Source organism: Rhinolophus sinicus, chromosome 17 (assembly GCF_057876585.1).
Source record: "Rhinolophus sinicus isolate RSI-liver-muscle chromosome 17, RSI-T2T, whole genome shotgun sequence".
NCBI lineage: Eukaryota > Metazoa > Chordata > Mammalia > Chiroptera > Rhinolophidae > Rhinolophus > Rhinolophus sinicus.
The window spans coordinates 35813399-35838621 of NC_142517.1; the positions used below are offsets into that span (position 1 = coordinate 35813399).

Consider the following 25223-nt stretch of genomic DNA (forward strand, 5'->3'; position numbering starts at 1 on the left):
AGTAAATGTGCCCATCCATCCTCCTGGTGACCTCATGCTCAACTTGCATTGGAGCATTCCTCCCTTGTCAAGAAGTCCTCTTCAGCCCTCTCAAACTGTCAAGTCTCTGAAACTCTGGTTCAAGAAAATCGCTCAAGTTATTGAAAGGATGTTCTTCACATTTAATTTGTGGGTTCTAATGGTGGCATAGAAGGTTTTGTGCCATTTCTCTTTTATGTATGCCATATTCCTACAGTTAAAGGTGAGAATGATGAAACACATTAAAATAAAACTGAGGATTTTAATTTTCATCCTCCTGTTTAAACATCCAGGGGATTCCAGTAAAGTGGGCGATTGCAGATCATCAGAGAGGACTCTTACACATTTCAATTGCCATGTTACTGCACAGTCATTTATGTCAACTCTTAAATTATAGACCTCGTTTGTCCCTGTGCTAATTTATCAGCTAACAAAATATGCACTTGCTGTGACAGATACATTTTTCGCAGTCTTAGTTTCCATCAGGCCCTTTTTCTGGGTTCCATCCTGGTACCCTTGATTTTAAGAAGCAAAAACAGGTGGCTTAAAGATTTTCACTTTGTCATAAGTGTTGTCAGAGTTCATTCATTCTTAATGCTATTCCTGGAAATTTGTGTCTCCCTCTGTGAATAATACTTGATATCTGGTTGTGTTTAGTGAACCAGTTTTCTTTAGGCCCCTCAACTGACCAATGTCTTCTATAACAACCCGTTTTTCTTGGCACCTCCCTCTCAAGAACTCCCTTCCCACCCCAATTTCTCTCTACCCTTTGATCATCCAGTGATCTTCATGTTATTGATTTGGCTTAATTTAGTTTGAAGTGCCCCACACCCCAGGCAGGTTTTCTATAAGGCTGTTGGTGGCAAGGTTCTAATCTGTCTGGTTCAGCTCTGTCATCCTCTGGCTACAGCCTGTCACTGAGGTTTCACCCTCCACTTGATAGTCATTTTAACAGCAATAGTATGGAGAATATGCAAATTGGCAGTTGGTGGGTCAAATCAGGCACAATAATGCTTTGTTTGGTTCATATAAATTGTGCCAACATTTAAAGATTGAGAGATTTCATATGAAATGCACAACTTATCTTAACATAGCAGAAGATCTGGCACTCAGTCCCTTTCTTCTTGTCAGCAATCTTATTCTTGTCCACAACTTATATGGTATAAACAGGTCATTTGCATCTAGTACTTGCTTGACTCATATATTGAGAAACTTGCCTTGTCCCAACAGGCATCTGAACTAGTTGGTTTGTGCGTATTGGGGGAAGAGGAGATGACTTCTAATCTATTTCATGAATATCTCACCAAAGGGAATTGGAAAACCTGTTTTGATAGATCTTTAGTAGAGGAAGGTGAAAAAGGAGGTAGGTTTTCTTCATGTATTCACAGTATATTTTATGAAAAATCATTTTCCATCCAAGATAAACTTTTCTAGACTTTAAATTGCAGGATGATGGACTCTTGAATAGTTTAAGCAAAATTATCATGCAGGTGAATATATTTGCATTGTACCAGGTTGACTCTAGTAAAATTGTTATATATGGATGTTAAAGAAACTGCAAGTATCAGTGCATAAGGTGTGTGTGTGTGTGTGTGTGTGTGTTGTTTCTCTGTGTGTAAACTTCTAATGATTCATGCTATTTCTATTTTATTATACTTAAGTGGAGTTTCCAGGGCAAACACAGATACACTGTCATAATGATAAATTATATAGTTTAATTTAACTTCACCAATGATAACTCAACTCAGATACCTTTTACAAATGTATTGCAAGAAAAGCTTTTTCATGTTTTTTCCTAATTCTAGCAGAAATACCTAATTATAGAACATTACACCCACCCCCCCAAAAAAAATGCAGATGAAAGGTTTGCTTGGGGAAAAGGCTGTATGAGTAATCAGTACAAAGCAGAAATCTCTTGCTGGGAAAAATCTGGGCAAGCCAAGGTTTTTGTTTTTGTTTTTGTGTGTGTGTGTGGTTTTTTTGTTGTTGTAGTTTTTCTCTGTACTGCCTAGGTGACCTCTTCTTCTCATCCATCACTTAATCAGAAAATCAAAAGACAGCATGCTTCAAGACAGACTCTGGTTTGAGATAAACCCTGTGACCTCTTAACAGGTTACTGCATCTTCTGTGGGAGTGCAGCTGACCAAATGACTTCTCATATGTTGGGATTTATTCATGAACCCGCAAAGCTCTGTCTAATGTCACAGAACCTGAGGGCACTAGTCCTGTTCGTGGCCTCATCTTTAAGTGCAACTGTCATATTCGTTTCTCTTCCAAAACCCAAATGAGAGACCATATCTTTAAAATCAAATATTTCGCATAAAACAGGGCCTATTTTTCCCTATAAGCATATGTATATTATCTGTTAATCCTCATGAGCTAAAGATATTCTGAAAATATCACACTGATAAGATAATAGTACTGAGTATTTTCATGAAAAAGAAATGGGTTTCTGTGGGGTGTAGGGAGGGGCTGGAAAATGAACAAGAAAAAAAAGACCTTCATGAATTAAGTGGTTTAAAGATAAAACATATAAAATAAGGACACTTTTATTTCTATTGTATTTTCTGAGGACTGCAAATCTACAAAATGGTATAAATACAAATACATCACATTTGCCTGTTGTGATTAAATTTCACTAATTACACAAACCACACTCCATATGTGGGACCAATGTATCACCTCTTTTTTTTTCCTTTTGTAATCATTGTTATATCCGTGCTCTATAATCAACGTTCATCACAGCTAATTAGAGTTTCTTCATCTGTTGTTTCTGAGATCTGACATTCCTATAGTTCAACTGCAAAATCTTTTTTAAACATCTCTGGGCTCTGGAGGAAAAAAAAAAAATCTAGAGCTGTATTATTCACAAATGACTTTTTGAAATTTGTACTATGATTTTCTTTTGTTATTGAATTTAAATAATTACTCTTGGGGCAGGAGACCAAGTCCTGCTTAGATTTTGTAGGACTCTCCAATAATTTACAGGTACATTCCTGTTGCTTAAAGGAGCTGGCAGTTATCTTTATTGCTAAAGATTTTGTACATTTTGATATAATACTCAAGGACAGATATTTTTGTTGTATTAGGTTGACATCACTGTTGATTTCTCTTCTAAAATGAATAGAGTGCCGCAGATTTACATCATTTACAGGTTCAAAGTTTAAGTTATTCTCAAATGCAGTTTTCTTTCAGCAAATGTTTTTAATTATGCGCACTTTCAATTTTAAATTACAGTGATAGGAAAGCTAGTTAAATCTTAGCTAGTCTATTACAACAAATTTAATCTACTTTCAAGATGTTAATTTGAGGAAAAAGCTTTCCGTTCACTGCTCTGTTTTCTCATCTGAAAATCCCACCATCTCCTACAACCCCTTATTAAGGCAATTGCAACGTTTAAAGCTTTGACAGAAGAGTAAAATGGAAGTCAGACATTCATTATCCATGCATCTGCATCTTCTTTATTTTGTGTTGTTCTACCTTGTTTTCACCATCTTCCTTAATCTACATTTTCATTGCTGCTTTTTGTGCCTGTACTTTGGACTGAATCATTCCTAATAAAACTACCTGTGGTACTGAGCAGCCATTTTTTTCCCTTCTCCCAAGAAGTTCACGGCACTCTGGAGGACCTGGGCCCATGATTATATAATTATGATAAAATCTGGAAAGATGCATCAGAAAACAGAGAACTTCAAAGCCAAGCTCAGCTTAAGCAGAGAATAAAAAACCAGTGAGAATGCTAGAAAAGGCTCCACAGAAGAGGTGATATTTGTGCTGAGACTTAAAGATATTAATAACATTTAAATTAAATACTTTAAGTTAAAAAGTAAAATTTATGGAATGACATTCTCTGTTCTAGGCACTGTCATAAGTACATAAAATACATAACTCCTTTAAATCTCAAGAACCCTATGAAGTGCCATGTATTATATGCATTTTCTAGGTAAGGAAACTGAAGCACAGAAAAGTTAGCTGACCTGACCAAGGTCACTGTGGCAGATTTTATTTTCCAAACGTCCAAAGCCATATCTCCCTTTGCCCAGGTTCTTCTCAAACCTTGCCATTCCCACAAGATGGGAAGTCTACAGCCTCTGCTTGAATCTGGATGGATCTGCAATTGGCATGAAACCAACATATTGCAACAGAGAGTGACACAGAGTGACTTCCAAAGCTAGGTCAGGAAAGAAGATACATCTACCTTGATGACCAGGATAGCTATGCTGGAGTCCTGAGCAGTCAGCTGCCAGTCCAACTGCCCTGGGGCCATTGTGCCTCTGAGGAAGCCCAAACTAGTCCAAATGAGAGACCACCTGGTAAAGCTTGAGACTACAAGGAGAGAAAGAGAGAGAGAGAGAAACTTGCCAGACCCCATCGGGTCCATTCCCCCTTCTGTCCTTCTGCCTTCAGTCACATTATCTACCTACAACCCCATGAGAAATTTGGAGCCAGCACTGCCTAGCCAAGCCTGTCCCAAATTCCTGATTCACTGTAACTCAGACAACAAAATAATTGTTGTTCTTTTTAAGCTACCAAATTTGGGGGTAATTCGTTGCTTAGCAACCCAGTCACACAGCTAATAAGTAGTAGAGCCAGAATTTGAACCCACTGTTATTCCAGAGCAATTCTTAATCCCATACCAGAAAATAAATTTATGGACATTCCTTCAGGTTTAAGTAAAACCTTCATGTTACGTGAATGTGTTGCAAAAATCTCTCCTTCAAATCAATATTCCAAGAGACAGGAAATGGTTTTCATAGTGAGCTATTTCTTTTATGGTTGAAATTTAAATGAAGGAAGAATAAGAGAATGTTTAATGGGATCATAAACACATCAACTGTCATAATTATAAAAGCTGACTGTCTTAATGATTGGGTAGATATATTTTGCATCCTCTGAGTAATGACTTTAAACCCTGTTAAAATGACATGGCTGTTTAAATAGAGGGGGAAGACAGTGAATTTTTTAAATGAGGCAGTAATTTCTGAATAGTCAGCTTAGAGTGTGGAAGACTGAAACTACATTGGAACCCAGAAAGGTTAGATTTTAGTGAGTGTGAACTTCAATCTTGCCTTTAGTTAATTTATAGTAACTTGTCGAATTGCATTTCCCACACTAGCTAGTAAGTTACTTAGCATGGGATTGAAGGTTTATCTTTAAAACAAAGTAATAAATAATAGGTTTGATCCCTGGATTCTCTGGGCCCACTATAAAAAAGGCATTCAATAAATATTTACTAAGTGAAGGAATGACTACACAACAGTGTTGTTAACTATATCATCCCCACATTGTACGTTAGATCTCCAGAATTCATTCATCTTTATTGAAACTTTGTACTCTCTGACCAGCATCTCCTCATTTCCTACCCTCCTCTGCCTTTGGCAACCAAACATCATTCTACTTTCTGCTTCTGTGAGTTTGATTATTTTCATTTCCACATAAAAATGAGATTATGCAGTATTTGTCTTTCCATGTCTGGCTTATTTCACTTAGAGTAATGCTCTCCACATACATCCATGTTATTGCATATGGCAGGGTTTCCTTCCTTAATATTCCATTGTGTATACTACCTTTTCTTTATCCATCTGTCCATTAATGGGCATTTAGGTTGCTTCCAAGTCTTGGTTATTGTGAATACTCCTGCAATGAACATGGGAGTGCTTGTATCTTTTTGAGATCCAGATTTCATTTCCTTTGAATATATACCCAGAAGTGGAATAGCTGGATTATATAGTAGTTCTATTTTTAATTTTTTGAGGATGCTCTTATTGTTTTACATAATAGCTGTACCATTTTACATTCCCCCCCCAACAGTGTACAAGGGTTCAGTTTTCTCCAATCCTTGCCAACACTTATTTTCTTACCTTTTTGATAAGTGTCATTCTAACAAGTTTGAGGTGATATCTCATTGTGGTTTTGATTTGCGTTTTCTTGATGACTGGTGATGTTGAACAGCTTTTCATGTACCTGTTGACAATTTGTGGGTCTTCTTTTGAGAAATGCCTATTTAGGTCCTCTGCTCAATTTTTAATTGAGTTATTATTAATTTTGCTGTTGAGTTCTTTATATATTAAATCTCCTCAAAACACACACACACACACACACACACACACACATACAGACATACACACATGCACACACATTGGTAACTATGGGGAGATGATGGGTAACATATTTACCTTGATGATGATGATCTTTGCACAATGTATACATGTATAACATCAGTATATACACAATTGTTAAATATACACAATTGTTATATGTCAAAAAATTTCAGTAAAGTTTAAAACAGGAATAAATATAATCTCTTAGAGTCTCAATTTTCTTATTTTGAAATGTAAGCCAATAGTTGAATTTGCAATCGAGAAATTATCTGCACTTGTCATACCTTGAACCGAGAAATTTTCTAGGTCATGGAGGGGACTGCACTTCATAAATAAATGAATAGCTACATTTAAAATTTATCTTCTTGACATGTTGGCGGATAGATCAATGTTATGTGTAAAACAAACACTGTTAGCTCTTAATGTGACATCTGTTCCTACCATTGTCCTGTAATGATGCATGAATGAAAGAGGATTTGAGAATTCAGCTAAAAGATTTAGGATATCTCATTTTACTTTAGGCTACAAAAGCTCATGTAATTTCTTAATACTCTTCTAGAATAGAAGTTTCTCAACCATGGCTACCTCAATTCAAAAAGTTAAATTCTACCATTATTAATGATAGTGCCTAGTCTACCTCCCTGTTTCGTGAAGTTCAAATGTAACTCTGAATGTAAGAATATGATGCAAATATGTGAAACAATATATGATTGCTAATTATAACTGTTAATTATGACTAACTTGTGTTGTTGATAACTTAAAGGAAATATAGACCAAAAGAACAAATCATTTTTTGTTAGTTGTGTTGTAGACTGGTCTGTGAGTATTTGCCTTCATGAACAAGAACTAATAATTCAGTAATACTGTATAATCTGCAAACTTACAACCTTCCTCCATATCATACAGTGCAGCTATTTTTCGCAGCTACTTGATAAAAATAATATAAAAATTACATAGAGAATTTTAATTCAAAGTAATTGCACTTAGAAGGTTACCTTGCTATGAATTGGAGAGAGAGAGAGGGAGAGGGAGAAATTTCTTTTGTAACTGACATTTGGGAAATAATGACAATAGTAATAATAGGTCACCCTTATTATGTGACTAAGTGGCTCCATTTGTTTTAAATGTAATAAGTCAGTTGATCTTTACAACAAACTGATGGGGCAAGTACTATTGCTATTACTCTCATTTTACAGATGAGGAAACTGAACATAAAGAAGATAAGTGAATTATCCAACTAAGCAAAGGATCTAATATTCACTTTCATCCTAAACACCATAGTCTTGACCATATCACCATAGTTAGTATGTGATTATTAGTTTAAGTTGAAAATTTCAGTTAAAACTAACTTTGTAAATGCCCTCAAGATATTTTAAATAAATATAGTAAGAAAGAAATAATTTTGCAGTTGCTATTTAACTTCACTGATTTATTGCAAATTTAGTGAGCTATGGCATATGCTTAAAGTCAGCATAACTTTAGCTTCAATATTTTTGTTCCCTTTTGAAAAATTCTTAAAAAATAACTGTATCTCTAGAAATGCAGCCTGCACTAAATGAATGTGCTATAATATAATGGCTCTTTTTTCAATGTTTCTGGTTTCACTTATTTAAAGTAGCTATTGTTTAATGTAAGATATTTTCTATCAAAATGTAACTTGTTTTTCCCATAATCCCCTTTAGTAGACGAATTTATGCTGAATCTTCTGAAAAATGCATTTAGTGGAAATGTAAAAGAAAAAATAAAGCATTCATATTTAGTCCCTGAAAGTGCATTTGTGTTGTGATTTAAAATTTACAAGTCATTTTTATAGGTATTAGCATAGTTATACTTCTCAATATGTTTATGAAGCATCATTATATCCCCTTGCAAATGAATAAGAAGAGGCTCAGAAATGTAAAGTGAATTGCACAGTATCTCACAGAAGTGGTGGAGCAAGGATTCAAACCTAGATCCTCAGAGCCTGAAGTTCAATATTCTATGGCCTTATAGTTGTGGATCATTGCTTCCTTTTTGTAGTGGCCACGTAAACAATGACATCATTGGTTTGTAAGGAACAACCTCCTCTGACACTTTTTCCAGTAGTCTTAACACATTTCCACATCCCTCCTTTCTTTAGTTCCACCACCAATAATGAATAGTATAAAAAGAAACTTGATTGTGGCTCAGTAGACTCATGAGGGTCAAGAATTTTGCTTGGAGATTCTCAGTATGTTCCCTAGTGACTAGGAATAAAACAAGTTGCTCAAGTCATGAAATGGAGCATTTTAAAGAGAATCCTAGAATTAAAACCATGTATAGAAGTTATTCCATTGGCATTATCTAAATGCTTCAGAATAGATATATTGCTAGTACACTTCATGCGTAATTCTGTAATCTCAAAATGAGGTCATAAAGACCCAAAACAGTATTTAAATACATTTTCTAGTTATATTTTGGGCAGGTATGACTTTCCTAGAGATTTTAATTAATGCCATATCTTGCCTTATCCTTAGAGAATTCCATTAAGCCTGGTACCTAAAGAGAAATCAACTGATTTGTTGTAAAAGCTAATTGCAATTACAAGCTTAGGTCATCACTTCATGAAGCCTATTGATTTGAAAATTACTATAATACATAAGAGGTCTGTGCGTTTTGGGGGGTATGTCTTACAAAGCAAACACACGATCCTTTTAACACAAAAGCGCACAAGCTAAATTAGGCCAAATACATTCGGTTTAGAGAAAGAAGTGAGTAAAATTGAAATACTTCTAATTTTCCCTCTTTGCTCTGCATTGTGGGCACCTCTGTTCAGTATTTGCAATGTTTCTGAGAACTGTAGAAGCTATTACTAAAACTGTATAAATACAGACTAAATGGATCACATGATTTTAGAAGGGAGGCATACTTTAGGAAAATGAACAAATATAAGGAGCCCAAATTCACAAATTTTGTTTAAAAATAGAAACTCATAGCTTATTTGTACAGCTAATTTAACAGACGTTTCATATGTTTGCAGTTCTGTTGTATTCATCCTACAAGCGGAAATGCAACACTGCTCTTGCAAACATCATATTAAATTCCTGAAGAGATTGCGGTCTGTCATTACAGATGGATTGATAGCCTTGATGATATCATTGAACTTTTGTCATGCCTAACCTGAAAGACTTGCTATATGTCAGAGAATTTTTGTCATTCATCTTGCTTTTGAAAGGCCAAATTTATTTGCAACCTTGAATGACATTGGACACATGAAACAGCCTGAAATCTATCATGCAGTGAGTATCTTATAAAACTGCAATTTAAAACCCTAAGTATTGACTTGGTTTTCAGAACTATCTTCAAAGCCAATGACTTTCATTTTTTTTTTTTTTTTTTTTACTTATAAACACTGTTTTTCAATTGGTAACAACAATCTTATATTTTCATTTATTTTTTTCTGAGTACACAAGGCCACCAAATGTCTACCATGCTTTCTTCACTTTTTAAAGAAAACTAGACAGCAGCAGAAGTGTAAATGCATGTTTACATATTTTATATATATTAATATCAATATGTAATTGATCAGTGAACAAGCACTAGTAATGAAGTCTATCCTTTGGTTCAATTATTCAATGAATTAAAAAAAATCAAATTGTATATAAATACAGCAGGGTTGCATGAAAATTGTGCTATTAGAGGAAAAGCAAAATCATTTTTGAGCTTTCTGTGTTGTACAGCAAGAAATGTGGTATATGCTACTATAAATTTATAATTCCATCCATATAAAAACTGAATTCACTTTCAATACAAAGTAAACAAGAAAGCAATTGAATATCTTCTATGAACCAGGTTTGAATTCTCAAGTATGTAATAATAGTAGCTAATGTATAATAATAATAGCTACTATTTACAGAATTTACTTCATGCTAGAAACTGTGCGAAGTATTTTAAATGTATCATATAATTTGATTCTCACATCAGCCTTATAAAGTAGTTACAGCAAGACCTCAGTACATGGTCTATATGTTCTGCAACTTTAAGTGGAACGCTGTGTAATGAAACCAGTTTTACCATAGGCTAATTGATATAAACAAGAGTTAAGTTCCTGTGCCATCTCATCAACATTATAACAAAACAACATTGAACAAAATGACATTATTTAAGGACTTGCTATACTTACTTTCTTTATCCATACTATACAGATGATAAAATTAAAAACTATTGCGTTAGCAATAGTCATTTCATAAAATGCTCATAGGTGTCCTGGCAGATGAAGACTTAAGCCAGATAAGAGCCATTCCATTTAGAATTGTTGCCTGCCTAGGGAAGTCATCTGCCTGTTACGTTTGGTGGCCCCAAAGGGTTTTTCCTTTAGACGTGGGAGGAGTTTCTTGGTATATACAGTTTCACATCCTTTCCTTTCATCAAATCTTCAGTACATAAGCATGGTCAGATTTTTATGAGAGTACATAGTCTCTTATATACCTTCCACTGAGAGTATTCTAGAGTGCTGTCCTTATTGTTGAATGTGAAGATTTCTTCAGAGCTCAGAAACATTCACATGCGTTGCTGCTTTCTCAAGGATGGAGCAGCCAACTGAAGGCAATGGACTGAACTGAATGCCAACATTTTTATATCATTTTATATCAGGCTTTAAGCTATTTACAATGCAACTTAAAAAGCAAAATCTTTAAGACCATTCATTTAAAAAAAGTATACTACGTTTTCCAAAATTCAAATTAATACACTAAAAGTGATGTAATTGTACACTATGGCAGAGACTAAGTAGAAAGGAAAGGGAGGCAGTAGGGACCTTTTGGCCTGAACTTTTAAAAAACCTTTACATTTACTTTGCTATTTTTTTCAAAGTATGCTCATATAAAAAAGTTGTGAAACAGGCAAATGCAGAGCAACAGAAAAAAACCCATACATAATCACTTCATTCAAAGATTGGCACTTTTAGCATATTTGAGTATGTCCTTGAATTTCTTTTCTATATGTTTATGTAAGTATATACACCCTTAATATGTCATTTACAGAGATAAATAAATACTTACAGAGTTAAATAAATCTTGTCCTGGAATGTGGATGTTGTATAGTGGTTTTTTTTCTTTGGATGTATTATAATTTACTTAAAATTCTACTCTTTGATTGTTTTTATGTTTCTCCCTCTGGTGTTAAAACTTACATAAATCCTTAGGGACACTTGTGATTTTCTCCTTAGATATATTCTTGAAAGTAGAATCTCTGGGTAGAAAAGCATATACATATTGTAACTCTTGAATCACAGAAACTATTTCCCAGTTTGTGCTCTTACTAGTAGAGTACAGTACATCCCTTTCGCCACACCCTTACAACCCCTGTACACATTAGCATTGATTTGAAACTTTGTAAATCTGATAGAGAGTGAATAGTATTAATTTTATTTTAGTTTTAATTTCTTTGTCAGGTTCAACAATATTTGACATTTATTGAACATTTGTATTTCCGATTTTTTTTTTCAATTTCATTTCTTTAGACCAAATTTCTGTTTGGGAGAGTTCATTTTTTCCTTTTGATTTATTAACTTTTTATATATTGAAGATTTCTACCTTTTGCTTTATGTGCGTCAATGATATTTTCTTCAGTTCTTATTTGTCTTTTAATTTTGGTCATTCCAGATGGGAGATTTGAAAGTTTATGTGGGAAAATCTATCAGCCTTTTCTTTTATGCTTTTTCCTACTGGTTTATTTTAGCTTTGAAAATATAAAACATATTTGTAAAATATCTTACCCTATTTTGTGTGCTACTAAATTTCTTCCTGAACAGAAGAAAGAGATTGTAAGTCTTTTTATTGTCATTTTTATGCACTAATCATTTTGACCAGCAAAACATCTGATTGTCTTTTATTTCTTAACTCTTGTCAATGTGTAAGTCCCATCTTATCATTTTGATTATGAGTTTTGTGAAGGGCCAAATTTAGTTTGACATTTGCTAATAATGTGCATAATAATTAGGTTTAAGATCAATAGACATATGTGGAAGGGGATTCTTACACATTATTTTAGTATTTCAGAATCAAAACTGCGTATCTTTATTGGCAGTTTTCTCTCATATTATCTCATAGATATACACTTATTCACATTCTTTAGGAATAAAATGCTTTCCTACAACACCTGCATCCCCAGATGTAACAACAGTCCAGGGAAGGGATTTCCAAGTGTTTTTAGTAGCGAAAGCAACCACGTATCTTAAACACATTTTAAGGTGAGGGCTGCCCAATATGTAAAACAGATTAAAGCAATTGTTCTCTTACTGAGTTAGAGGTGATATGCTAGGGTGCTTCTCCTCCTCATCCTTCTCTCCATCCCTATCAAGGCCTGCCCTAGAAGAGCTCTGTGAATCCTTGAGGATAGGAAACCCAGTCTTTCAAACCAGGAAGAATAAAGTCTGATGTCTTCAGAGCTAGCCAAATAAAATAAATGAGTGAGGTTGCTCAGTGAGAAGGAATAGGTTGTGGGAAAGACTGTGGTGAACTGAAAAACATGTAGAAATTATGTGTTTAGTCTAAAATCATAAATTAATTTCCAAAACCCTGTTCAGGGCTATAGAAGCCGTTACTTTTGTTTTAAAAATTATATTTTTATTTCAGGTAAAACCAGGAAAAGGCAATTTGACTGGGCCATGTTGATTTAGCTTTCCATTAAAGTTATTTTGCCATAATATATAGTTACATTACGTCTTATCTTTTAGTGCAGGTCAATATTAATCAAAAATTGATAAATAAAATTTTGGCATTTTTTTGAGAAACCTCTGTTGAATGCTTTGTTAGTTTTTGTATCCAATGACCCTTATATTTAAAACTCATATAACAGATTTCCATAAGAATTTAATGCTAGCAGAAACCCGTTCCTCCTGAAAAACAAGTATTTTCCAATGAACAGTCACTGAAAATTATGTAAATCATTGTTTTATTTTCTTTTTTTTGCTACCTATCAAAAATATCTGAACTACTTTTTTAAATAATGATGGTAAAAGTAATATCACAATAAAACTGAAAGTTTAAAAGACATTAATCCACCAGTGTTATATGTCAAATTATGTAATTTTTAATCTTTTCTTGATTTCTCCATAAGAATATATGGCTTTTATATTTGTAACTAAAACACAAAAACAATTGATGATCTATTTCAACATGACAGTTTTCCATGTTGTTTTATAGCCATCCCAATTATAACTTGTAATGAATAAGCATAATATTTTTTGATCTTATTAGTTCATTATGAATTCTGCGTGATATTATATATGGAAAGGTGTGTAACTGTCAAATTCTCTTGGAACAATTTTTGGATTAATTCTATAGGGTGGAATTACAACTCTTGATACCTGACCTATTCCAACATATCTGCTCTTTTTCAGCAAACAAAGCTTAGAGAATAATATCCAAATTTATATGTAAATTTGTAGTCCAAACCTCCTAAGGAAGCCAATCTTCACTGTTCTTCCTCTCTGTGATATCTTATAGCACAAAGCTCACGACCCATTTATAGTGTCTTGTATTCTTTCTCAATCATTTCATGTTTATTAGCCATAATTTTCTGCCTTGTTGACTGAATCAAATTATTAAGAAAAATGAATAAGTGCATAATGTCTCAATTAAAAGGGTTTTCTTTGGGTTAATGCAAGGGAAATGAAGGAGAATCAAGATATAGAGTGAGTAGGTGTTCTTTTATTGTCTGTGATGGTCTACATCGTGAAAGACCAATTCTCTTCCTGAGAACAACTAGAAAAGTTGCATGTAATATAAAAATCACTGATCTGAAGACATCAGAGAATATCATGGCAGCCATAAAAATCAACGAGATGAGTTTCCCCCTCAAGGGATTGATTCATAAGTAACATAATGAGACTGGCTGAAAAGGTAAGAAAGTAGGAAGAAAAAGGCATACTAGGCTGCAGAGATATGAATTGAAATTCAGAGCTATCATAGAAGCCAAATGTTGAGTGATCAAGATATTGGAGACAAGTATACCAGTCAGAGTCTGATAAGAGACAGAAACCACAGCAAGGATTTGATCAGGAAAAAAAGTACTATAAATATTATTAATTAGCAACTGGGGCTACAGTTCTAAAAGGGGTTAAAAACTAAGGAAGTCTGGGTAAAGTATGGACATTAGTTAATAATAATGTATCTATATTGTCTCATTCATTATGACAAATGTACCATATTAAGATATTTATAATAGCGGATTATGGAATATATGGCATATATGGGAACTATGTACTATCTTGGTAAATCTTTTTGTAAATCTAAGACTGTTCTACATTTTTTAGAGTTTAAAAATTAAGGTAAAAGAATGTCATTTCCTGACAAAATCTGAAATAAATAGTTGCCAACAGATCCATATCAAAAGAAATACTAAGAGTAGTTTTCAGGCAGAGGGAACATTATTCCAGAAAAAAGCACAGAAATTCAGGAAGCAATAATGAATAATGAAAAGGTAAATATGTGGATAAACCTGTGCTAATATTGACTGACTGTATGAAATAATAACAGTGAAGTCATTTTGGGTCCAAATATCTGAAATTAAAATACATGATAATATAAAAATTAGGAAAAGCATAAAAGGAGTTAAAATATTGTTTCTACCATTGTCAGGGAAGTGATTAAAGTACTAATTTATATTAGACTTTAATAATAGATGTTGTAATATCTAGAATAACCACTAAAAGAAGAATAAAAGAATGTACAACTGACAGTCTCATAAAGAGTGAAAATGGAACACTAAAAATAGTAAATTTAAAAGGCTGTAAGAGTGGAGAATAAAAATTAAATATGTGAAATTTTAGAAAAATAGTAAAATGATAAATTTTGTCCAAATGTGTCAGTAATTACATTAAAAATCAATGATGTAATAACAAGTTTAAAAATTCTTAAATATAAGAAAAACATGATTAACAAACTTGAACTAATTAAACATACATATTTACATACATTTGAAATATATACATTATATATGTATACACATAATATACAGAGGGTGCCAAAAAATGTATACACATTTTAAGAAAGGAAAAACTGTATTAAAATTGTAATACTCAATATATACCGATAACAAAAGATGAATACAAGTCACATTTGAATTCTGCAGTTACAAGAGGTGCTCAAAGTGGTTACCATCAGTGTCATTTTAATACAGTTTTTTCCTTTCTTAAAATGTGCATACACTTTTTTTGGCACACTTTGTATATGTGCATACATATATGCATACATACATACATGCAGAAAACATACCACCTGATAATTGCAGAATATATTTTATGTTCTGTAAATATAGATTTTTTTAGAACCAAAATTGACCATGCCCTGGAATATAAAGCAAGTCTTAAAAATTTTTGAAGAATTGAAGTCACACAGAATGTATTCTCCGTTCACAGAGCAATTAATCTAGCATTTCATAGTAACAAGATGATTGGAAGTTCCTCAAATGTTTGGAATATCCCCAAAACATATCTCAAAATAACCCAAAGAAGAAATGATAATGTATATTAGGAAGTATTTTTAATTGAATGATAAATTGTAACAGCAAAACCTATGGGATGCAGCTGATACTTTATTTTAGGAAAATGTATACCCTTAAATGAACATATTAGTATGATACGTTCTCTCTAAGAAGGCTGTCATCACTTTCTGTATTCCCTGAACAGCAATTCCCACACTGCAGTTGAGGGAAGGAATTCCTCTACCTCCTGGAATCTCAGCTCACCTCTGACTGCTTTAACCAATAGATATATAAGAGTACTGTTGTGTGACTTTCAAGGTTAGATCATAAGAAGCTTTGCAGCTTCTGTTTGGATCTCTCAGAATCATCTCTCTGAGGAATGATAGCCACCATGTAAAATATCTGAGATCACCAAACAATGAGAAAATCAAAGTTAGGCTTGTGGAGAGAGGAAGATGCCCCACCAGCCCCTACAGATGTTCCAATCATCTCAGCCCAAACCCCATCATGTAAGTGAAAAAACCTGCATGCAAGTCTAACGCCATCTGACTACTATATGTGGAACCCCAAATGAGAACCACCCAACTGAGGCTTTCAATCCTCAGAAATGTGAAAGATAATAATAAATTGCCTTTTTAAGCATTAGATGGGGGGGGGGGGTTACTTATTTATAGAAAACCAGACATTTTTGCAAGAAGCAAGGCTAAAACTCAATGATCCAAATTTCTATCTCAAGATGTTAGAAGCAGAGCAGTGAAAGGAATTCAAAGAAAATAGAAGGAAGTCAATGGTAAAGATCACAGTGCTAAATTAATGAAATGCAAAAATGAGGAATACTGAAAAATCAACAGCCAAAAGGTTGTTCTTGAAAAAGATGAAGATGGTAGATGGATAGATTAGAGATAGATGATCGATAGATAGATAGATAGATAGATAGATAGATAGATAGATAGATAGATAGATAGACAGATGCCTACCAAAGATGATTAACAAAAATTCAAAATAAAAATAAGCAAGAGACAAGGCACACATTGTTTATTTAAGGAATACGAAAAAGGACCTCACTAAAAATTGGACATGTATTTAAAAAGATAGTATGAGAATATTATGAACAATTTAGCAACACATTTGAACATTTATATGAAATGGACAAAGTTCTTGAAACATATATTTCATCTACATGTTTAATTGAAAATATGAATATACTATAGCTGTTAAAGAAAATGAATCTGTCATTAAAAACCTAAACATACACACACACACACACACACACACACACACACACACACACACACAATCTCTGACCCAGATGGCATCACGAATGAACATTTAAGTAAGAAATGAAAACAATCTCCGATTTTTGAGATTTTTAAAAAGCAAAAATTTCCCTACTTGTTTTATGCATCCAGTATGACCTGGATGCAAAAATTTAATAATAATATTACAAGAAAGAAAAGGTACAGACAAATTTATCTTAAGAATATAGTCACAAAAATTCCAAACTAAATACTGGCTGACTAAATTCAGGAACATATAAAAATGGTTGTGTATCATGACTGGGTTTCTTGCAGGGATGAAAAAAAAAAACACAAAAAAAAAACAATCAATGTTATTTATCACATTAACAAAATTAACAAGAAGACTATATAATTAGCTCTATGGATTCAGAAAAGTGAGTAAATAACATGTTATCACATATTTATGCTGCAGATACTTAAGAAACTAGGAATAGAAAGCAATGTTCTTAATCTGATGAAACTAGTTTATTTTTTAAAAGAAAACATATGGTGCACATCATACCTACAGTGAAATGTTAAACACTATCCTTTCAAGTTTAGAAGCAAGAAAAAAATGATCATTGCCTCCACTTCTATTATTATTCTACTTGATCCACAGTAAAAGAACGAGTATTTTAAGAATTAAACAATTGGACAAAATATTTGAACAAGTACTTCAACAAGATGTTATCCAAATGGCCAATAATATGAAAATGTGCTTAACTAATCATCAGGAAAATGCAATTAAAATCACAATGTGATATTATTATACACTCTTCAGAAGAGCAAAACTGAAACAAACCAAAATAAAACAGAATATCCAAAATGTTGGATGACTAGCATCTGGTCTCTAACACACCACTGGTGGGAGTGTATATAAGAATAACCTTTGTAGAAGATTATTTGACTGTAAATACTAATGCAAAACATATCATACCTTGACCCAGCCATTTTAGTCCTAGGTACTATCCAGGAGAAATGCATGTGTAAGTTCATTGAAGATATGTATGAGAATGTTCAAAGCAACATTTTTATAATAACCAAAAATAAGAAAATAGCAAAATTCCCATCAGTTGTAAAATAGATAAATATTTTCGTAGATTCATACAATTGAATAGTATACAGGAATAAGAATGAACAAACTACAAGTGTATTTGCAACAGCATGGATTTATCTCATAAGCAGAATGCTGAATGAAAAAAGCCAGATCCAAAAAACAAAAATGCAAAGTAAGGTTCTACTTATATATACAGAGGGTTCCAAAAATAATGTATACGCATTTTAAGAAAGGAAAACTATCAAAATTGTAATACTCAATATATACCAATAACAAAAGATGAATACAAGTCAAGTCTGACTTCTGCAATTACAGGAGGTGCTCAAAGTGGTTACCATCAGTATCCAGACACTTCTGATTATGGCGAACTACTGCTTGAGCAACGTTGACCAAAGTGTCCACTTGTATACATTTTTTTTTTTGCACTCCCGGTAGTTCAAAAAGACAAACTAATAAACTGTAGTAATTAAATATCCAGATAGTTGTTGCCTTCAGCTACATGGGGCTCCTTGGGTACTAGTAATGTTCTTTTTATTGTGGCTGCGTTGGTATAGTCTGTATCTCTCATATATAGTTTCATCAAATTGTATACTTAAGATCTGTATAATTTTCAGGGTGTATGACACACTTCAGTGAAAAGTTCACTGAAAACAAACAAAAGCAGTCTCAACCGCTGCACGTCAGGCTTCCAACAAAATCAGTTATATCCAGTCAAGGTGCATTGTGGGTCACTGCCTTCATTATCAGTTGTTTGCTCTCATGGTTCCACAATTAGGATGACTTAGCTCCCCTTTGTCTCTGTTTCCACTTGGTCAGCTTCTTCTGCTGTTTCTGACTTAACCCGTTCTCCTACTCCCTCTCTGCCTCTCTCTTCTTCTTTCTCCCAGCCTTACCTGCCCCTCCCTACTTCCCACCCTTTCTCTTCCAGCCACACTCATGAAGCAAAAATGTATTAGGTCAGTGAACATGCAATAGAGGTGGTCCTTTTGAGCAGAACAGACCACTATCAAACCTACAGATAGGTTGGAATACTTATCAGCTATAACCTGGATGAGGGAATACATAATATTGAGCCCTATCTGTAAAGATGGTTTAGGGCCACAGGTTTAGAAGTGGGCTGTGGGCATACTCAGTATATGGACACAACCCAATCACACTTCTGTTTAGTCCTCAACCCCCACTGGCTATTGGAAACCATGGAACTACCCTTTTACCTTCCCTACTGTCTCCACAATTCCAAAAATGTAGTGGTGGGAGCTCAATAATTATTTATTTGAGAAGCCAATAACAACATATTTAGTGGACAAATGGGTTCTGACTCACTAGTTTCTCACTTTGTTCTCAATTTCATCCTCAAATGATGAATTGGGTGTGAAATTTCTGAATCTGTACAGAATGCCACTAAATTTTGTAAGACTAGACAACTCCTTAGTACACTGCTCAAAACACTTTCAAATACCAAAGATTGTGACCGTTTTCCTTTATGTCAAAATTAGAGTGCATTAGCTCTAATTCAAATAAGATGTTATAGTTTTATCTCATTTAATATGAGGTCAAAGAGTGCTATTACTCTGTAATGGTACATTTTTAGGAGAGCCAGTTAAAATCTTTTTGTCTATTTATAGGGACTAATTCTGTTTAAATATTTAATTGCAGATATAAATGAATGTGCCGTTGACAATGGTGGTTGTCAGGACCAGTGCTGTAATACAATTGGCAGTTATTACTGCAAGTGTCAAGCCGGCCAGATGCTGGAGGGAGATGGCAGAGGATGTGAAGGTAACAGAACTGTCTGCTTACTGATAAGGAAAGAGAGAACATCTATGTAATGCAAAAGAGGGGGTTTGTCTTTTATCTAGAGCCAGTTGAAGTGCCTGTGTTGAATGTTGTCAAGAGCACAGATCTTCCTCTCATGTCTAGATTACAAAATTGTAACTCTAAGAACACTTCAAGTAGCTTATTATAGGAAACATATGATTATACACTGGTTGGTTGTGTCGTGTTCTGATTATGGAATTTCAATCATTCGTTTAAATCCCTGGAAAGTACATATTTTTCAAAGTATTTCATTTAATTCTATAGTAAAAATGGTGCTTATCATAAAATACTCATCTGTTGCTACAAATAGAAATGGAGGAGCACAGAACTAACCACAGAAATTGTATTCTTGGTGTAGAATTAGCTTTTTTCACAAACTTCAATTTTCTGTCTCCTTTTTAAATTAATGCCTTCCTTCCTTTATTTGTTAATTCATCATTTTGTTCATTTGACAGTCATTGAGTTTCTGCTCTGTATCAGGTATTATGCCATGCTCTAGGACATAAAAAATTAATGAGAAATAAATTCTGCCCTGAAGGAATTCACTGATTAGTAGTGAAGATTGAAACATAAGCTGAAACCTTCCAGAATTGTGTTTCAAGGCATTGTAGCACAGGGATGAACGCAATGGATTCAAGAAGACCTGGGTTTGAGTCTAAGCTCTGTCGCTTACAGTTTATGTAACCTTGGGCATGTTATTTAATCTCGCTGAAGCTCTTTTTTTCATTTGTAAAGTTTAGGATAGTGGTAGTTCGTAAAACCCCAAAGTTGCTGTGGGAATTAAATAAGAAAATGCCACAAAAGCACTTAGCATAGTGGTGACATGTAGTAGGTGTTCAAATGATAACTATGAATCGTATTCTCATTTATGAACTCAGTTCTGCCCATGCTGGGAATGTAATGAGAGCCAGAGACTGCTTCTTGCTCTTCTTTTCAAAAAGGGGAGATACAGAAACTAAAAGGATCCCCTGTATCAAGCCTTATAACTGTCCTTTCTAATTATTTTTCCTATCTATTTCTACAGTGTCTATCCCTCATGAGGCATGTGTGAATAAGTTGGTAAGAGAAAACAAAACAAACAAAAGACATTAGGCTGAAGGCAGCTGGGGCTGGGTGTTTAACTGGGACTGTCAAGACAGGACAAGTTGTAAATGTGAGGAGGCTGGAGAATTTATCAGATGCTCAAGAAACAGTGTGGTTCAGTCCCTCTGGCAAGGCTCTAGCAGGCAGCCAAAGGAAGGATTCCAGGTAGGCAGACAGATGTTCAAGTGCAACGGTATCTGGGCCTTTCTGAGACAGGCTTCACCGCAAGCAAGGTCCTCTGCCAGGGAGGGTATAAATGTATAAAGGCATGCCCTAAATTCACTCAGGCTCTTTTTGATTCAAGTGAGATGCTCTTCATTTCTGATGAGAGTGTTTGGCAATGGTATTCCCAGTAGCGATTCAATATCAGAGAATGGGAGGAGTCAAGGACCCCACCGTGTCCAAATGAAAGGTGCGACAATGACCACTGAAGCGTGGTCTACACAATGACCCCCCTTTCCGTGGCTGGCAACGATCTCTTCATTTCTTTTTGGCTGAATGTTATTACTATCTTCATTTTATTTATTTACTATCTTCATGTTATTACATTCTTCATCATTATTGTAAATATATTTGAAGAGCCCAGCATAGCAATTAGCCCCTGTTAGGTATGACAATTGTTATTATTATTTTTATAATCTCTATTAGGCTGATAAAGCATAGCAAACCTTATACTCACTAATTCATTTACATGCAATTATCTCATATTTTAATTGAACTTAGTTTACTCAATATAAATGTCAAAATATTTATAGAAGCAATTTCCATAGTTTTATTTAACTGGTGTTTATTTGTACAAACTGAATAAGAGTAAGGTCAGTATTTGTGAGAATCGAGAGTTTGATGCTGAGTGAACATTGACTTCCTACTTATGAAGACGCAGAACCAGGGATGGTGGTACAGAGTGAAGCAACTCACCAGTAGAGAGCCACCTCTCAGTCTCATTCTTAGCATCTTTTCCTTTTCATATCCTTAAATAAATGACTGTTTGGTAGACATGGTGATACTAGAAATTCATTTTGCTCTATTTTTGAATATTAAATGATCTCAGATTTGTTTATATATGTAATTAAATAAAAAATAATAGAGGCCATTTTGAAATTGAGTACATTCTATAGCCACAGCAAATGAGAATTTCAATCATGTGCGTGCACTAATGAGTGACCCATATTTATTTACTGGATGCTAACAGTAAAGGTCAGTTAGTTTCAAAGACCATTGTGGTGAAAGCTACAGGCATAGAATTAAACAGACATTTGAAAACATTTTTTTTTGTATTAATATAAATTGAATTTAACTTACTTGAATTGCTTTTAAAAATACAGATCAACATTTTAGTAGACAGTTGTTGTACCACTAAAGTAAATCTGGAGTCTACCCTTCAGTGGAATGGAAACATTTGTAAATATCCTTGTTAATGAATCTTATTCTTTAACTTTTCTCTCAAGAGCTATAAATCTGTGGAGAAGGCTCCTAATTAGCTCAGTTGACATTAGATTTGCCTTCTTTCCTACACAACACTGAACCTAAAGCATGGTTTTTAATTCATGCTGCAGGTAAATTATTATAAGGTATAATAGGTCAGACAATTAAGTTCGTGAACTCATCCTAGAAAAAGTGCTACATACTTCATTGCTAAATATCACTACAGTCACCTTCGAAGTACTCCCCTTGGGAAGCTATGCACCAATGCCAGTGCCTAGTCCACCCTTCATAGCAATTTTGGAACTCTTTTTCTGGAATGGCCATCAGAGCTGTCATCATATTACCTTTGATGCCTGAATGTCATCAAAATGTCTTCCTTTCAAGATTTCCTTCATCTTTGGGTAAAGAAAGAAGTCATTGGGATTCAGATCAGGTGAGTAGGGAGGGTGTTCCAATACATTCATTTGTTTACTGGCTATAAACTCCCTCACAGACAGTGCTGTGTAAGCTGGTGCATTGTCATGATACAAGAGCCATAAATTATTGGCAAAAAGTTCAGGTTATCTAACTTTCATGCAGCCTTTTCAGCACTTTCAAGTAGTGAATTGGTTAATTGTTTGTCCAGTTGGTACAAATTCATAATGAATAATCCCTCTGATATCAAAAAAATTTAGCAACATCTTTTCAACAAGTTCGCGAACTTAATTGTCAGACCATATATATATATATATATATATATATATATATATATATATATATATATATATATATATATGTGTGTTTATGTTACGCATATATATGTATATAAACATATATAATGTATATGAGATTTTTATTTAATTTATTAATGTGGGTTATAATATGTATAGCTTTTTAAATATGCAACCATCTTTGCATTTCAGGAAACAATCCAACTGGATTTTACCATTGTATTCACTATTAAATCCAATTTGCTATTATTTTGTTTAGGATTCTTAAGTCTATAACTATGAGTGAAATAGGCCAGTAATTTGTCTTTCTCATACGATTTTTAAGGCATTGGTTCTCGACTGGGGTGATTTTGTCCTCCAGAAGCATTTGGCAATATTTGAAGATGTTGATTTTCACAGCTGAGGGGAGGGTACACTGCTGGCAGCTAGTGGGTGAGGCCAGGATAGTGCTAACCATCCTCTTCTTCTATTACTCCGTTATACATATGTTAGACCTTCTCATTCTATTTCACATGTTGCTTCTCTATATTCTATTTTCTTTTCTTTCTTTACTGCATATGCTCAACCAGTGTATTGAGTTTCAAATATGAGCAATTTAACTTTACATTATTAGAGGTCTCATTTTTCTCAAATCTGTATGTTCCTTTCTCTTATATGCTCATTTTATAATTGTATCCTTTTCTTCCATTATTTCACACAGAGCTATTCTATATTCTGTGTTTGATTCCAACATCTATGGTCCTTGTGAGGAAGTCTTAATCTAATGTTTCTTATTTCTAAGACACTAGACATTATGCTCTCTTTCCTTTCATGTTGTGTACACCACTAATATGGAACGTCTCACAGAACACTGTACTTATTTATACATTTGTACTGTCTATTAGATTGGAAATAACCCCTTGGAAATGGCCATATCTTATCACTTTTTTATCTGAGCTAACAGGTGTCTAATAGCTAGCAGAATTCCAAAAATGCTATTGAATGAATGAATGAATGAGTAAACAAATGAACAGATGGATAAATATCCATCCAAATATAAATACATATAGGCATACAGTTAGTACACCTTTTATTCATTTCCTTGTCTACAGATTCCAATCATGCTGCATTCATCATTTAAAGTCTGACTAATTAAACAATTTGGTTATCAGTAGGTCTTCGTGTAAATGTTTTCTGGTAGCAAATCTATTTCATTTGAAAAGGCAAATCTCATCTTTCCTTCTAGAAAGCAAATCAGAGTTTTATTAGCTTTATTAATTTGAACTTTCTGAAGTTTGTTCATGTGGCTTATCTAAATTATTTGTACAGTAACATAACTAGTATGACTTTTGGAATGTGGTAGTCCTATGCAGTCAAGGAATTTTTCTAAATGAAGTGGTAACTAACATTACTGTGTTTTTATTAAGTGAACTGCCAGAGATAATGAACACTGTTTAGACATTTCAGATAAACTCTTTCATTTGGGAGAAATAAATGAACACAGAGGTATATTGCTTAATGAATTGTCCTTTAAAATATTTAACAGTAATTTTGATAATATTTTGAGCCAAGTTCTTTCCTGAAACATCTTAGAAATTATAGTGTGAATAAACATAGAATGTAACTCAGTATGCTATTATCATAGAAATATAGAATTTTTGGCTAAAATGGGCTTCTATAGATGGAATCCCAGGGAAATTAAATGATTTAAACAAGCTCAAAATGCTAATCAGTGACAAAGTGACACTAGAAGCCAAGCTTTCTTATTTCCTCTCAATGAGATTGATAGGCAGCATGAACTGGATACAAAGCAGGTTAATCAGAATGATGAAGTCACAGTGCTATAGAGGCCAAGAGCCAAGAGACCCTCAAATCATAGCGGCTAAGATCTATGGAGAAGGGAAATTAAGACCTGGAGAAAATGACTGATTTCCAACAAGTCCCAGACAATTTATTTATGGAGCTAGAAATAGACTCTAGTCTCCTTTTCCCAGTTGCCATTCTTCCCAATTGATGGATCCATCTGTTCAGTAAACATTTATTGGGCAACTACTGTATGCTCCACACTATGTTGGGTAATTTGCAAATACCAGAATAGTACAAAATATGGTTCTTTTGCCATAGGGTTTCCATATCATTAAGCATCCTCAGTATAAAATTATTTTGTGATATTTTCAATAAAAATATAAGTAATTATAGTATATGCTTTGAGAGCTCTCCCAGGCCAGCTCCTTTGCCTCCAAGAAGCATTGTATCTAAACCAGATGGTATTACAGGATCTCCAAGGGAGGATTCTGTAACTCCTTTCCCT

General features: G+C 33.9%; 1 protein-coding gene across 14 annotated transcripts in view; it reads left to right on the forward strand.

The window, feature by feature from the left end:
- Nucleotides 1-25223, forward strand: part of LOC109449436 (multiple epidermal growth factor-like domains protein 6) — a 717515-nt gene that overhangs the window by 434631 nt on the left and 257661 nt on the right. For all 14 annotated transcript variants that reach the window (XR_016019751.1, XR_012494689.2, XM_019735715.3 and 11 more), the window contains one exon: nt 19554-19676. Coding sequence is in view for 12 of the 14 variants with exons in the window: in XM_019735715.3 (XP_019591274.3) it covers nt 19554-19676 (123 nt within the window). In the remaining 2 variants the exon portion in view is untranslated. The remainder of the gene's footprint in view (nt 1-19553; nt 19677-25223) is intronic.